Source organism: Littorina saxatilis, linkage group LG15 (assembly GCF_037325665.1).
Source record: "Littorina saxatilis isolate snail1 linkage group LG15, US_GU_Lsax_2.0, whole genome shotgun sequence".
NCBI lineage: Eukaryota > Metazoa > Mollusca > Gastropoda > Littorinimorpha > Littorinidae > Littorina > Littorina saxatilis.
In genome coordinates, this window is record NC_090259.1 from 37,052,827 (window position 1) to 37,070,122 (window position 17,296).

A 17,296-nucleotide genomic window follows, 5' to 3' on the forward strand; every position below is an offset into this window, starting at 1 on the left:
GAAATCATTTGCTCCCGACACGTTCCCCTTAAAAAGACAGCTCCAAGTCAAGTCAAAGAATTAGTGTTTGCCATACCGTGCAATTTCTGACTTGTTTAGCAAGTGACAACAATTCATGACCAAGACCGAGGAAGATTCGCACACAGACACAGACACACACACACACACACACACACACACACACACACTCGAACACACACAATATATATATATATATACGCACACACACGCACGCACACACACACACACACACATCCACACACACGTGAGCACACACGTATATGACCGTTTGTCACACACACACACACACACACACAATTAAGCATCACGTTGCTGTCATTGTCCGCACAACGTGACTCGGAGCGACTTAACCAGTACTGTCCACCGGCTACTATTAGCGCAAACCACGCGGACACGCTTGCCCTGCCCACTGGTCAGGAAAGGTCAGCATTGACGTGCGCTTCCCTCACTGAAGATCGCATAATTATTCACAATGGTGCCCGCATTTTTAAGACCACCACAAATGTGAGAAAGTCAGGCCTCAAACAGGAGGAAGTTTTGAAAAGGAAGGCCAGTTCACAGAGGGTTAGTCTACCAGCCAGCCTTCTATGTCATGTATGAAACCTGGAAATGTCTGTTCCTGTAAACTTTTATGACGGAAATGTAATCTATAGGGTACGGAGAGTCAAATTAGCTTGGTTGCCTAAAGTTGCACTTTGGGAAATTCTCAGAATCCAAGATGGCCGCCCAACGGTCATCTTGAAGATGGTCAATATATAACTTTTGATCCAGATGGACTAAAGAGTCGTGTAATACCTCAATATAGGGTTTTTTGATGTCAGCGAGTTCATTTGTGAGGTGGTTTGTCAATGCTGTCAACAGAATCCAAGATGGCCGCCAAGATGGCCGCCAAAATATCTAAAAACACATTTCTCGCCATCTTGTGCGGCGTTTTTATGACAACTATAATAAACAGGTTACAGTACGGTTTTCATAATCGTTGTTCTTTCACCTTGCAGTCGAGCTGTGATTATCCCGCTTTGTGATAGTTTAGTAAAGAACAGAAAATCTGAAACAGCAATGTCAGTCTTGAAATCGGCAAGTCTCGCCGCTGAACAGGGATTTTATGGTAGAGAGCTCCCACTGAAACCCCCCTTTTAAGACCTCCAAAAATCAAAGAAAATCAGGTCTCAACTAGTCGCGTAAGGCGAAAATACAACATTCAGTCAAGCTGTCGAGCTCACAGACTGAACTGAACGCACTGCGTTTTTTCGCTCATGCAGCAAGACCGTATACTCGAAGCATCGTCAGTCCACCGCTCGTGGCAAATGCAGTGACATTGACAAGCCAGATTAGCGCGGTAGTAGTTGCGCTGAGCAGGATAGCACGCTTTTCTGTATCTTTATTCTTTCTAACTTTCTGAGCTTGTTTTTAATCCAAACATATCATATTTATATGTGTTTGGAATCAGGAACCAACCAGAAATAAGATGAAATTGTTTTTAAATCGATTTCGGAAATTTAATTTTGATAATAATTTTCATATTTTTAATTGTCAGAGCTTGTTTTTTAATCCGAATATAACATATTTATATGTTTTTGGAATCAGAAAATGATGAAGAATATAATGACATTGTTTTTGGATCGTTTAAAAAAAATTGTGTTTACAATTTTCAGATTTTTAATGACCAAACTCATCAATTAATTTTTAAGCCTTCAAGCTGAAATGTAATACCAAAGTCCGGCCTCCGTCGAAAATTGCTTGGCCAAAATTTCAATCAATTTTATTGAAAAATGAGAGCGTGACAGTGCCGCCTCAACTTTCACGAAAAGCCGGATATGACGTCATCAAAGACGTTTATCAAAAAAATGAAAAAAAATCTGGAGATACCATACTCAGGATCTCTCATGTCAAGTTTCATGAAGATCGGTCCAGTAGTTTTCTCTGAATCGCTCAACACACACACAGTCACACACACACATACACCACACCCTCGTCTCGATTCCCCCTCTACGTTAAAACATTTAGTCAAAACTTGACTAAATGTAAAAATAAACCAAACAAACAAGAAGACGGCGAAAAACAAAAGGATGTTTAACTTTCCGCTGAACCCAGACAATGTCTGGTTCCAAAGTACAGGGATGTTGACCTCCTCAAATTATACCCAAAAAAGTCATGTGGTGTGTGTGTGGGGGGGGGGGTGAGATTAACAGTCTTCTCATGTAGCAGGGCTCCCCAAAGGGCGCGTCCCTGCGTCCTATACGCACTAGACGCTGAAATCACGAACTAGAAATCCACGGAGGGGGTCCCGAGACGCACTAAAACTATAAGGAGCGGGTCCCGGGACGCACCAAAATCCGTTATCGTTCGTCAGTGCCGTGTGTGTGTGTGTGTGTGTGTGTGTGTGTGTGTGTGTGTGTGTACACATATGTGTGTGTGTGACTGTATACGTGTGTGTGTGTGTGTGTCATTGTGTGTGTGTGTGTCAGTGTGTGTCAGTGTGTGTGTGTGTGTGTCAGTGTGTGTTTGTGTGTGCGTGTGTGTGTCAGTGTGTGTGTGTGTGTGTGTGTCAGTGTGTGTGTGTGTGTGTGTGTGTGTGTGTGTGTGTGTCAGTGTGTGTGTGTGTGTGTGTGTGTGTGTGTGTGTGTGTGTCATATCACACTATTCGAGATCACAATGCGTCATACGTACACAGGAGGTTTTGGGACCTTGGAATCTTAGAACCCTCTAAAACTCCCATTAGGGGGTCCGTGGACCCTATTTGTCATGGTGTTAAAACTGGTTATTCGTTTCTTTCTTGCTCTAAATACTGTGGTTATGAACAGGTCACCATATTAATATTCTATGTGTGCGTGTGTGTGTGTGTGTGGGCGTGTGTGTGTGTTTGTGTGTGTGTGTGCGTGTGTGTGTGTATGTGTATGTGTGTGTATGTGTGTGTGTGTGTGTGTGTCAGTGTCTGTGTGTGTGTGTGTGTGTGTGTGTGTACGCGCGCGCGTGCAAACCTGTGAATGAGCATGTCGTTTAATGCGAAGTTTCTATGACATTTAACATGCAACATTTCGGGCGTGTTTTGTTCTGATAGTGTTTTGCGCCGCACCCGATGATGTGAAAAGTTTAGCCGATATTTGTTAATAATTTAGTAGAATAGAAATGAAAAAATATTCGATTTTCGAGTTGAAAAAGAGGTTTCAATCAATTCTTTACTATGGTGTCTATCTTTTTACTTTGGGACACTTAACTTTGGAGAACAACCTATTTCAATTCTATTTCCTGTTCTCAGAGGTCGACTAGGAATATATCCCGGGACACAACTGTCCATTAATTTGATTAAAGCTGCCCGCACACACACACACACACAATCACTCTCTCTTAAACACACAAATACAAACTCTTGCTCTCTCACTCACACAAGCAGACACTCTCTTTCTCCATGACACACACACACACACAATCAAAACACACTTGTAATTTCTTTTGCTGTTGTTTTTATTTCCAGCGATTTTTATCACCAACAGACTATAAATATACCGCTGCACAAAAACCTACAGTCACAAAGCACGGCACCAGTGTAAATCATTTTCAACGTACAAGTTAACACAATTTTCTTCAACAATATCTATCTGAACATGTCAACAAAACTGATCACAACTACCAATTCACTGAGATAACAAGTGATAAACAATCAACGGCCTGCTTCTTTACTGCTAAAAAGTTGTGTGTAATTCACAGCAGTAAAAATTTACCTATGTATACGTGTACAACAGTATGTTCAAGGTATACAAATCCCCTCCCCTGCCACACCCATCCCGTCAAAACTTGTGTGAAATTCACAGCAATTAACATTCGCCTGTGCGTGTATTTATATATACTCTTCAAAAAAAGTTAAGAAAATGTTTTCTTTGCTGATGCATGTTGCTACAGTGCATCATTTTGTCAATATATCAGCTTTAACACAAACTGGTGAGAATAGTTCTCAACCAGGACCCTGATGTAGCACATGCATCACAAGTTTTTGCCCTGGCATGTTTTGCGTTAGTTTCATAGGACTTTGAAACCCGCCACCTTTTCTTAAAAAAAAGCAGAAATTTCCAGGTGTTTATAGCATGGCCCAATAAAACTCTTCCAAAAATGTCTCTACAGCAACACCTACACATTTTTTAAAGATTATATACATTTTCTTGACCTGTCCTAAACTTGTTTTGAAGAGTATATGTGTACAAGTTGCAGGTGTATGAACGAAATTTACTTGTTCCCTCCACCCCACCCTCCCCCCAAAAGAAAAGATTAAAACCGTTACCCCAAACCTCTTTCACTCAACTTCAAAAGCCGCCAGTGCTTTAATATCACATTATCCACACGTGCAGAATAACAAGATGTTTTGAACACATTCTTTCATGAAACAGCACAATATTGTAGTGCAATGTATTCATTCTGTGGTAGCATACATATACACACATCAATTTTCTGTGTGGGTTATCTCAACAAAATCCTTGCAAGATGTAGACAGGTTACTGACATGCCTACGATTCTCTGGAAGATCTAGTTAGAGACATCTTTCTTTCTTTCTTTATTTGGTGTTTAACGTTGTTTTCAACCACGAAGGTTATATCGCGACGGGGAAAGGGGGGGAGATGGGATAGAGCCACTTGTTAATTGTTTCTTGTTCACAAAAGCACTAATCAAAAAATTGCTCCAGGGGCTTGCAATGTAGTACAATATATTACCTTACTGGGAGAATGCAAGTTTCCAGTACAAAGGACTTAACATTTCTTACATACTGCTTGACTAAAATCTTTACAAACATTGACTATATTCTATACAAGAAACACTTAACGAGGGTAAAAGGAGAAACAGAATCCGTTAGTCGCCTCTTACGACATGCTGGGGAGCATCGGGTAAATTCTTCCCCCTAACCCGCGGGGGCGTAGTTAGAGACATCAATCCTTTTTTCCACTGAAAGAATCTACAACCCTTCCACCCCCCCCTTGCTATCCCAACCTCATTCCCAACAAAATAGAATAGCTACCTTAAATAAAGCAAAGCTGCGTTTAAATAGACTGCTGCACACACAAACATATGTTTACAAAACTAATCCCTAAGTTCATAGTCACAAAGTATCACAGATCCTTAGACAACACTCAATTTGCATGTTAATAATCTATACCAATTAGGAAAAAGAAAGACCCCCCCCCCCCCCCTTCCCTAAACTTGTTTATGTTCTGAAACTCCTGCATTTATCAGTCCCATATATGCATGTGCCTGAACAGTTGAGGTAAATTCAACAGAACATCACCGACATACAGCCACCTGAAATTGTAAAGTAAGACAAAAATTTAACATGTTTTTCTTTACTTCAGTTTTCGTAAATAGCTATAAATTTCACCTCTTTTTTTATTCCCTCTCACAAAATCCCCAATAGCTGCTTTTTAGTTACAGAGAGAGCTAATTGTAATAAATAAATATACACACTAAACACATTAATTTAAAAACGAATACACATTACAAAACCAAGGAACTTGATGTCATTTTTAACACGTGCACAAAGGCTTGAGATCTGATCAAAATATTTTTTGCACAAAGTTGCCAACAAGGAACAAAGAAGACTCCACACAAAAAACAAATAATGAAGAAATTTAGATCTAAAACATACACACAACTCTAAAGCACAGACAATGACAGTTTCATATAGATAAAAGGATGCATTGCTTCCAGACATCACCAAAAATGTGTCCCTTTCCTGCAATTTGTTCAGTTTTGAGTTTCACTGCTAAACTAAGTCTCAAGTGAGAAGAGGAAGCTCACTTGTCTTAATACTGTTAATCTTGTCTGATGCAAAATATGAGAAAGAAATATAAAATTGCAAATCAACAACAATGACTGCAAAATCTAATCAACTACAGAAGGGAATGTAGAATATTTTGTAGGGGTGATTTTGTGCAAGTGAGACCATCCTGAATTCAACTACTGATGAAAAGAGTTCAGCTCACCATCTCGGATCTAGCCAGGCTTTTTTTTTCTTTTTTTTTTTTTACATGGGAGAAAACTATTCCTCTACTTGCATAACAAAAATCAGCACCCTGAATGCTTTCTGTGAGCTAGAATTTCTGATGAATAATTTCTTGTAAATCAAACTTTGCCTAAGTAATACCAGACCTAAAGCTACTGAGAGTAAAACTGACTGAAGTAAACAAACCAGGTCTACATAACATACAGGCTAAATATACACAGCACTTTCTTTCTTTATTTGGTGTTTTACGTCGATTTCAACCACGAAGGTTATATTGCGACGGGGGGAAGGGGGGAGATGGGATAGAGCCACTTGTCAATTGTTTCTTGTTCACAAAAGCACTAATCAAAAATTTGCTCCAGGGGCTTGCAACGTAGTACAAAGGACTTAACATTTCTTACATACTGCTTGACTAAAATCTTTACAAAAATTGACTATATTCTATACAAGAAACACTTAACAAGGGTAAAAGGAGAAACAGAATCCGTTAGTCGCTGGGGAGCATCGGGTAAATTCTTCCCCCTAACCCACGGGGGGTACACAGCACTTAAGATGCCACATTCACCAGTATGACACGACATCCTTCCCCCCCCCCCTCTACAACCTTGGCACCTTTACACAACCGTCCCTATCAGACATGGTCAAAGGTGGCTTGACCTCTCAAGCAACCCCCCACCCAAACACCAGAATTTTCAAAAAAAACGGATTTTCCGTCTGCAGCCTCCTGAGAAACACGGAAATTCTGTCCTAGACGGAAGAGTTGCACCCATGCATAAGCCGCCCCAATCACTTCAAACATAACAAGAACAATTTGTTCTCACAATTCAAAGGACATTGAGATAGCGAAACAAAACAAAAGACAACTACTTGTAACACTTTGCCATACTGTTAAAGTTGTTCACACAATTTAAGTAACATTGAGATAGAGAAACAAAACAAAACAAAAGACTTGTAACACTTTGCCATACTGTTAAAGTTGTTCACACAATTTAAGTAACATTGAGATAGAGAAACAAAACAAGACAACTACTTGTAACACTTTGCCATGACGAATTGAGTAATGTCAAAAAAGTTGTTCACACAATTGAAGGGACATCGAGACAGAGAAACATAAGACAACCAAACGTAACACTTTGCCACGGAGAATGAGTCAAGATAAAAAAGTTGTTCACACAATTGAAGGGACATCGAGACAGAGAAACATAAGACAACCAAACATAACACTTTGCCACGGAGAATGAGTCAAGATGAAGTTGTTCACACAATTGAAGGGACATCGAGACAGAGAAACATAAGACAACCAAACGTAACACTTTGCCACGGAGAATGAGTCAAGATAAAGTTGTTCACACAATTGAAGGGACATCGAGACAGAGAAACATAAGACAACCAAACGTAACACTTTGCCACGGAGAATGAGTCAAGATAAAAAAGTTGTTCACACAATTCAAGGTACATCGAGATAGAGAAACATAACAATCAGATGTAACACTTTGCTTGACGAATGAGTAATACAAACATGACAGCACTTTGTCAACGTGTGAGCTTTTCATTTTGTACAAGAGAATGTTTTGAAACCATCACAGCATTCTTTTCCCGCTTCTGGAACCCACACATGTGATCACGGTCCCCAAGTTTTTACCCAATGTCTTATTCTTCCCAATCGGCATAGAATAAAGGCACCATTCAACTAATTATGTATAATGAGTATATGTTCGTAGTCGCGCAAATGCCATTCAGTGATTAATTTATGAACAAAAAGCCCATGGTAATGTACATCAACTCTTTTCTGTCAAAGTATAGGCACTCACTTTGTCAAGAATCTTCTAGAAATTGTCTTTTTGAGTATAAGAAGAATTCTGACGACCGTTCAACAAGACCATCACTGTCAGAGGATTCAGTCACAATGAACACAACGAATCTTTGAGAGAAAAAAAAAATGTCTTGCAACATTGTGCAGGCCAAGTTTTGTGTTTTAACAAACAACATCAAATTTCAAGTCACTTTTTTGTCTTGTAACAACAGTAAACAACGACGACAATAGTCTTCAATATTTTTGTCTTTGTATTAAAGGGAAAGACTTGCAAATAACCATCACAGCTGCTTGAAAGCTCAAGAACAATACCTCTCCTTCTCCACTTTTTATAACACTACACTACCAACACTTTAATGTGTCTGTTCCTCTCCAGTCAAATCTGTTCTTGTTATTCCTCAAGTCTCATTGAAGAACCATACATACAGACTCTGTCAACCTCTGCACTGTCTTACTTCAAAACTGTTCAACAGTTTCGTTTCTCTCCATCCCTATTCTGCCGTGTTCCCATAAACTGTCGAACAGTTCAGTGTCTTGTTCCAAAACAATTCAACAGTTAAGTCTCTTTCAGTCCCAATACTGTCTTGTTCCCAAACTGTTCAACAGTTCAGTCTCTTGCAGTTGCGTTACTGTCTTGTTCCCAAACTGCTCAACAGTTCCCTCCCTCGAATACCCAACTGTTTAGGAATTGATCAGGAAGGGGATGTAGATCATCTTGCTGCGCAGCAGATGACGGGAGGCGGCGCGAATCTCGGGCAGCTGAGCCAGCAGGTCGCCAAAGCGGTTGGCCTCGGACGGGAATCTTTCTAGGATGTAGTGGCGCAGGGCCTGTTGGTACGTGCGCACGATTCTCTGCGTGGTGGGGTCCTTTTGGGACTCATCTGTCAACAGACAAAAAGAAACCTTGATTACAATTTGTTTCATGAATAGTTTCTTGACTAAACCTTGATTACAATTTGTTTCATGAATAGTTTCTTGACTCGTCTATCAACAGACAAAAAGAAACCTTGATTACAATTTGTTTCATGAATAGTTTCTCGACTCGTCGACCAACAGACGAAAAGAAACCTTGATTGCTGACTTTGCCCAAATCAAGGCATAAATGTGAGGCATAAAACATTCAGCAGCAAGCACAGAAAAGAACTGACCTGATGACAACAGGAGGATGACCTGGAGGGCAGCCAGCTCCTTGCGGGTGATGCCCAGCTGGGTGAACTGCAGGATGATCTTGGTGATCTGCTCCATGACGCCGCCGATCTCCTTGTTCAGCTGCTCCATGGTGAAGAACTTGCCGAAGGTATTGTCCAGGTACTGCTGCATGCGCACCATGTGGTGCTGGTACATCTCGGCGAAGCTGGCCGGGGGCTGGGGGGAGTGTGGGCAATAGGATGGCGAGGAGGAGGAGTGGGAGTGTTTGTGGCTGTGGCGGCCCGAGATGGGCCCGTAGGCGGTCATGATGAGCAGCAGTAGCTCGTGCCACTTGGAGGTGAGGATCTTGGTCTGGAGACTCAGGGGGATCTCGGCGTGGAAGGGCAAGTGTCGCATCCACTGCACCAGCTTCATGACGATGTCGTCGCCCACCTTGCACAGGGCCTCCGCCACGTTCTGCTCACTGCCCGTGAACTGCTCGATCTTGTAGTCCTCTGCGATGCACAGCAGCGAGTCCTTGCGTGTCGGCTCCGGCACCAGGACAGAGTGAGACACCGTCGAGTTGACGCTGGCCGGGGACATCATGGGCTGGGTCATGGAGTAGGGCGACACGTGGGCGGCCGTGGTGTAGGGCGAGTACATGGCCGGGGCGTCGCGCATGGCCGCACCAGTGTACATCATTGGGGTGGCAGGAGAAGCCTCGCTCACGGAGGAGGTGCTGTACAGGCTGTCCCTGTCGGCTTCGATGCCGGTGTCGGCCTCGCTGTGGCTGTCGGAATGGGCCCGATGCAGCTTGAGGTTGCCCATCGTGGGGCTGCCGTAGTGGGAGGGGATGTGGGCGAAGGGGGACATGTGGGGGTGCATGGGCTGGGACGGCCGCTGGGCTCGGAGGGGGGAGGAGGGGTCACGGTGGAAGTCTGGGAGCACGTAGCCGGAAGGCGGGCATCCCCTGGCGGGGTCCATCTTGTTGCCTTGCTGTACAAGGTGGTGCTTCAGGGCTTTCTCCGCTGATTCGCGTCGCTTGTGCTTTTTGTATTTCACCTGATAGAGAGAGGGGGAAAAAAAATCTTAAAATTGGCTCTTTTTTTTCTTCATTTGCATTGAATACACTTCTCCCTTTTCACTTGTTTTTCACCTAGTGGGGCAGACAAAGTTGTCTTCAATCTGCGTAGTTCTATTCAGTCAAATGGCAGGCAGGGTCAACATTACTGCAGTAGCAACAAGTAAAAAGTTATTTGCTCTTTTTTTTAATCCATCAATCAATGTCCCACTGATTGCCTACTATTTTCAATCAACTAAACAGCAGGTCTAAGATCAGCAAATTCTGTTGACGTTTACGTTTGGTATTTAATTCATTTAGTTGTAAGTCCTTTTGCAAGAAATGTCTCGAGGGATCAAGACAGTCATGCATTGGTCTTTCTTATCTTGAATCTAATGTGGCAGACTGTGTTATCAGTTCTCTTTCTGTCTTTTAATCATTATTTGCCTCGTGGGTTGTAACTGAATTCCGCCAGACACACTGGCAGAATGCCTGTGGCATTTGATCCACTGCTTACCTTATAGAGGTTGTACACTGCGCCCGAGTTTCTTCCCCCAGGCATTCTGTCTTCTCGTACGGCTGAAAAAACAAGGAAATCTCATTAGAACGAGTGCTTTTACACATCTACACACAGCCTTTGGTTATCATTCATCTTTCACTGTAGATCTATAGTGTGAATGTTTGCGAGTGTTTGTAGATTTGGAAGGGATGGGGAGGTGAGGGTGGGGGAAGGAGGGTGTCGAGGCGAGATAAGCCAATTCATTAAAGGAGAATGTTTTGACAACCACATGAATGGCATTCCACTCTCCACTTTTATCTTTCACGTGTATCTCCCATTTTCTGGAACAGCTTGTTTCCTTGCCTGGAAGCAAGTCCTATCTTGAAAGATGTCTTTGCGCAAAAAGTTTGAGTAAATCAGAATGAAATGTTCACCACACCCTCCAATTCACTTCTGAATTATCTCTCTCTCTCACACGTGCAATTACAGCCACAGAAACCAACCCTCCCACACACACACACTCACACACACAGACAAGAGACACACACATACACTCACACACACACACACACACAATGAAAAGCAAGATAACCTTACCTGCCAAAACCATTCCCATCTGAAGGCACTTCTTGAAGCGGCAATACTGGCAGCGATTTCTCTGCACCTTGTTGATTTCGCAGTCGCCATCGGCCACGCACGTGTAGACGCGCTTGTTCTGCACTGTGCGCTTGAAGAAACCTTTGCACCTGTTAACATAACAAATTCATTTCGTTACTGAAACTGGAAACAATTTCATTCTATAGTTCACATATTTGCTTATTGAAACTGCAGACTTTTTTTTTTTATAACTCTCTCCCTTTTGTTATTGAAACAGCAAACGCTTTTTTGTGTGTGATTTTCTCCTTTTGGTAATTGAAGCATAAATTATTTTTCTTATTAATTTATTGGACAGTTTTATTACTCTAAATCTGTATGGATCTGAAAAACAAAGTACCACAAAACTCTCTCTTGGAGAAAAAGTTAACCTTTCTACATTTTCCCTGATAGTGACACAGGAACATCTTACAAAAGAAAGGATTCTATTTCTATTTTGTGAACAGATGGTTGAGCACAGAATATAATTTGCTTTTGACTGGAGAAAATCTTTCAAACAGACAAGGCACACTTTTGAAAAATGTTTTTCGTTCTTGGACTGAGACAAAATCAACAGACACACTTTATGAAGCCAAAACTAATGGTTCAGACATGAGAAGTTGCACAAAATCCTCCACTTACCCTTCGCATGTGATGATGCCGTAGTGAAGCCCTGTGGCCTTGTCGCTGCAGATGGCACACACCATAGGCTCTTCCCCGTCAGAATCTTCCTGCATGGGCTCCGCCGATGACGGAGATAGACGACCTTTGTTGTGAGGGTTCTCCACCAGGTGGCCGCTGTAGGCGAACTTTCCATTGGTGTAGTGCGAGATGAACTCGTTATCCTTCTCGAAGCGACTGTCGTCCAGGATGGGTTCTTTGAACTTGGGGCTGGAGGAGGACTTGACGTGCACGGCAGCGGCCTTGCTCTGTCGGTGACTGCTGGTGGCTTTGGTGGAGCTGTCAAAACGGGGGTAGGCAAGGATGGGGCCGACGGGGGTTGAGATGCTTTCGGCGCTCGTCAGGACGTAGCCGCTTGGGGGCGCCGCGATGAACATGGGGGCGGGCATGTTGTGAAGAGAGGCAGGGAACATGCCCTGAGCGGGAAGGCCCATCATAGGGATGAACTTGAGCCCGTTGGTGGCCATGTTGGCCATGGAGGGAAAGCCGGCAGACACCGGCATGAGGTAGCCCTGCATGTAGGCCATGGTGGCAGCCGCAGCGTTGTTAGCCGCCATTGCTGCTTCAGCGTTGCTCTTCTCTGTCCTAGCACTGGGTGACCACGTCCTTTTCTCTTCGACTGTTTCTGTCGGGGAGAGCTCTTCAAATGAGTTGTTCGATTCTGAGCTAGTGCCTGAGCGCATCTTCTTCATGGGAGATTCTTCGCCCTTGTCGCTGGCGCCGCATTCCGAGCCGCGGTCAGAAACATAGGCGCTGTCTGCACTGCTAGTGTCACTCTGCTGGTCATTTTCGGAGCCTTCTGAGTACACTGAGCGATTGGACTCCGAGTCGGCCAGCAAGTCACGAACTCGCTTGCGTTTGAGTTTAAGGTCCTGGAACAGACTGACCGCCTGCTCTTCCATCATTTCTGTCGTCATTTTGTCGTGTTTAGAGTCGAAGGTGAAGCGGTGAGTCAGGTACGTTGTCATCTGTAACACACAAACCAAGCACTGCAATGTTAGTCTAAGTTTTAAAAGCTTTTATTTTATTTTTTGCCATCCGCAATATTCCAAACAAAGTCATTTGTCCCTGCAAGGCAGAGATAAGCACACACACAAAATAATCCCCCCCCCCCCCCCCCCCATCAATTAAAAAAAAATAATCTGTGAAAGCATGCAGTCAGTGCTAAAGAAGATCACAGCTTAAAGTGAAGTGGGGGCATGAGCATTCTCGCACAAATATCAGTAATAAAAATTTATACTAAATGTCAACCAGCAAACTCAAGACAAAAGAATAACAGCAACAGATGTCTTATCTGTCACAGTATAAAAAGGCGCCAACATGTACTAATGAGAAACTCTGCACCTATATCACTTAAAGTTTAAGACTACCATAACGCAAATGCAAAACCGTAAGAAACCAACCTTGATCGTCATTGTAAAGAATGGAAGTGAAACACAATGGAGATCTATATAAATCCAATACAGAAAAACACAGCTATGAAGTCAAGTTACATCCGAGAAGAATTCCCATCACAAAGTAACACCTCAACAGCAAGTCAACCACTGAAGTCTATCAACAATCAAGTCGATGAAGCCTATAGTCACTGAACTTTAACACTAATCTGACACAAGTTCTTCTTTCTCAAGTTCACTTCAAAACGTGCCCACAGGTTGAACACCGAGAGAGAAGGAGAGAGCGTCTGATCTCGAGGACGTCTCGGATGGAAATGAACATGCTAGCAGTGAGCGGCGCTACAAAAACCCAAACAAGAAAAGGGAAACCACAGGAATATCTTCCTCCCAGCTAGAAAAAAGCAACACAGAAACAAAAAAGAGGGGATGGGGGGAAGCTACCCTTGAAAAGGAAAGCAAACAGTAGTAACCTTGCCATTATTTAGCGCCCTGTTTGGCACTTTGGCGTGGGCACACATGCCGTTCGGGCCTTGCAAGGTTACCTTGTCAAGCCTGGCCTAAACCCTCGTAGAAACAAAGTTGCAAAGTTTGCGCTCTGTAAACGACACTGTCCCAATCGCAAAAAAGCTGCCGGCAAACAAGTGGTCATCCTGTGGCTGATGAGACGATGTTTGAAAAAAGGCCCTTGCTTCATGGGCAACAATGTTTTCCTTGGTTTGGCTCAACAGAGCTCCACGCCCTTCTGCAAACATGCCGTCTGCCTTTTTCTGAAGGGTCTTCTTAGAGGCACAAGACAATCCCTTCCTTCCCTGAGAATAGAAAGGCCAAAAAAGACTGGGGGCCATTTTTCTGACATTATCGGGCAAACTTTGAATTTGTTTCAGATATTTGTTAGAGGAGGGCGTTGGTCTCCGGGTCAAAGGTTGAAGGGCAAGGTTGGATGCACAATCCGCTACCATAACTTTCCTGTGCGCTTTATAAACGCACTGGCCACTGAAAACAACATTACTTTTATATATACATGTGCGAGTTAATACCTTATTTGTGACATGGATACACTTCAGACTTAATTTTTGTATACTGGCAATTAAATCTGTCTTTCAGACAAAACTAATATTCATCAAGATTGTGTACCACAAGTTCTTGCTCTTTCTGCTCATAGACATAGATCTATGGTCTGCTGAAAAATACATAGCTTTTTTTTTCAAAACGAAAAACCATGCACTGCAGTTTCTTTTATTAAAATTTAGTAAAAACAAATGTTTCTGCAACTTTGCAGAAATCAACTACATATTACATTTCCCCTTCCTTTGAAGTCAAAGTTTTTTGTTAATGTAAAGCATTCTAGTTTCTACAATCAATGGCAAGCCTCCCACTTTAGTCTTGCTCTTATTGCATTGAATTTTGAAATACAAATACCAGACTGGGGTAAATATAACCCGATCTAAGAAACTCTCGAAGTAAATGTACATCAAGTCTTACACCATACAAAGAGTAATATAAGTCTAACACCAATGCTTACAGGAGGTGATCTCATGTTGCCCTTGAAACTTCAGTGTATACAGTTTCACTTTTGCCTATATGACCTTGTACTTGAAACTTAACAGGGCTTTTTTGAATACTCAGGAGCCTTTGCCTATGTGCTCTCATTGGGAGAATGGTTTCCCTTAACCTCCACGACGCATTTTTTCCTTTGTGACATAATTCTAAGCACAATCACCCCCCCCCCCCAAAAAAAAAGTGGAGTAATGAGGTCATTGCTTGTCCAATGACAGAAATTATAGCAAAAAGACACGAGGAAGAAGTCTGTTTTGGCCCCAGTCCAGTGAACATCAAAGAAGGTTCGCAATCAACCAAGGACACTAATCAAAGCTCAAGGTCGGGAGCCTACGCCACAACTAGCCATCCTACGCCACTGTTAACCATCCCGTGTCCCTCTTTGCCAAGTTCAGCGTTTCAACAGTTCTGTTGGGAGCCGTTTCCCTTGAGCGTGGCAACTGCCTGCCCTTCTTAAACAAAGGCGGAGCGCTGTTCACACTGGCATTGTTGCCAAGACCAAATAGGTTGGCCGAGGCCTTTCAAAATAGAGACCCCTGGCCATATACAGACTGACCTTCAGCCGCTGAGTTTCCCGTATATAACCTGAAGCGACAGTTACATTCCCCTGAAGCACAATTGTTGCGGAAGAATATGTCGGTAAATAGTACAATCTGAATCTGACCACCATTGGACACAGTGGTATGCTAAGTAAATTTTATTTGTAACATTTTGAAGACCCCAGTCTGTGAGAAAATGTTGCTAGACACTGTCTTTTGGGGCAAATTTTCTGAAATGGCAACAACAAAAATTGGCAGTCACCAGCATCACTTTAAAATAACTGTGGCAGCTCTGCCGAAATGACAGCAAAAATATTTGGCAACTTAAAACAAGTTGAGGCGTTTACCAAAATGCCAACACCAAGGTACATCCCTCAATTTCAGAGCTCCACTTCACAGTTAGAAATGTTTGGCCTACAGAAGTGTTCAGTAATAAAATAATTTAACACCTCCTTGTGAGTACCATAAAAATAAAACAAAAATAAAACATTTTTTTTCATTGTAAATTATCTGCTTCAAAAATGCAACACAGGAAGACTGAGTGTATTAATTTATACAGATTGTACTACATTGTACTTACTCCAATCTGGAAGTTTCTGAGGAAGACTGAACAAGAGATCGAGAGAGAACAAACAAACTATATATTATTCAAGAAAGGAGATTTTAGGCTCACGCCTATAGTCTTACGATCTGTACCTGCTAAAACTACTACATAAAACTGGAGACAACAAGAAAAGAACAATTTCAAACAAACACGAACAAAAATGATATAAAATGCCAATGCTAATTCTGTAATATTACCTATCCCAACATAAACATAAATAAAAGAAAAAATGAAAATGACAAGACACAGAGATAGAGAGAGACACACAGTGACAGAGACAGCACACACACACACACATTCTCTCTCTCATCACCATTATCAACAACATCGACATCGAAACCTGACTATTAGTTCTGCTGCGCCTACCGGAAGAGTTCAGCAGAAAGTCAAAATATTTAGGTCAGACACCAGTAAAAACGAACGGTCTATATGTTTACCACAGGCACTGCATTCGCCAAACACAAACAACCGACTTTTCTTCATGTAAACGTAGCTGATAGTGATACTAAGAGCAACTGTCAACGTTCGTACTACAAACAAAAACCTGCTTCCACGGAATGTTCAGAAATGAACTTGACACTGACCTTAAAAATGCCGGTGCAGGGGCGCGAACTGGGGTTACTGACTCGCCTACAAACCCAAATCAGAACGATCGTCTGCTACGGCGGAAATAAACGTTCGACACTACCGCGACCAAAACAGCAAACATGTTCAGTGATTTAGAATCGAATAATACAACGTCAGTTCTTACCAAAAAGTGTCCGGTGTAAGCATAATGTGAGAAAAAAAGTGAACAGGTTAGTCCGACCTTATGACGACTTCAGCACGTTTCACGATCGTCTGTCAGCATGCGGCACGCGGCTTGCAATGTGACTGCCCTTGGCCGTGACCATAATCACCCGCTACGTCATCGACCTTGAACTGATAGCGCACACGTCCGAAAGGCGGAAAAGTCCGTGCTGGTAAGAAACACTTCGAAAACGTCGCCGTGCTGGTTTTTCTTGAAATTTCAACACCAAAAAACAAAGAAACAAAGTCTTATTTGTATTTTTATGCCCCATGGCACCGGCCAGTGTCTCCTGGCAACTGCACAGAATGCGGCTGCGCGTGCGTGAAGAGCCGCCAGAGTGGGCGTGTCCCATTTTTAGATGCGAAGAACTAATGCCAGTCAATGGACGCGCGCGCGATCCAGAAAAATAAATGGTGCCGACACTCCTGTGGTTTGTTCTGTTTTTCTTTTCAAATTTCGTATAATTGCTTTTCTATGATCATTTGATCCAAAGAAATGTTGACAATTAAGTCATTCCAACATGTGGCTGTTTTGCTCCAAATGGCACTGTTCAATTACCAAATAAAAAGAAGAAGAAAAAGTATACTTTAA

At 42.6% G+C, this 17,296-nt stretch overlaps 1 protein-coding gene across 3 annotated transcripts in view; it reads right to left on the reverse strand.

Moving 5' to 3' along the window:
* Window positions 1–3,468: 3,468 nt before the first annotated feature.
* Window positions 3,469–17,296, reverse strand: part of LOC138949231 (hormone receptor 4-like) — a 20,465-nt gene continuing 6,637 nt past the window's right edge. The window contains exons 1-6 of one of the 3 annotated variants that reach the window (XM_070321003.1): window positions 16,724–17,226; window positions 11,783–12,789; window positions 11,105–11,253; window positions 10,526–10,587; window positions 8,969–10,010; window positions 3,469–8,701 (exon numbers count right to left, since the gene is read on the reverse strand). In XM_070321003.1, the coding sequence (XP_070177104.1) occupies window positions 8,502–8,701; window positions 8,969–10,010; window positions 10,526–10,587; window positions 11,105–11,253; window positions 11,783–12,789 (2,460 nt within the window). In that variant the 5' untranslated portion in view covers window positions 16,724–17,226 and the 3' untranslated portion in view covers window positions 3,469–8,501. Of the gene's footprint in view, window positions 8,702–8,968; window positions 10,011–10,525; window positions 10,588–11,104; window positions 11,254–11,782; window positions 12,790–16,666; window positions 17,227–17,296 lie in introns of those variants that run through there. The other 2 variants (XM_070321001.1, XM_070321002.1) reach the window with 2 other exon arrangements.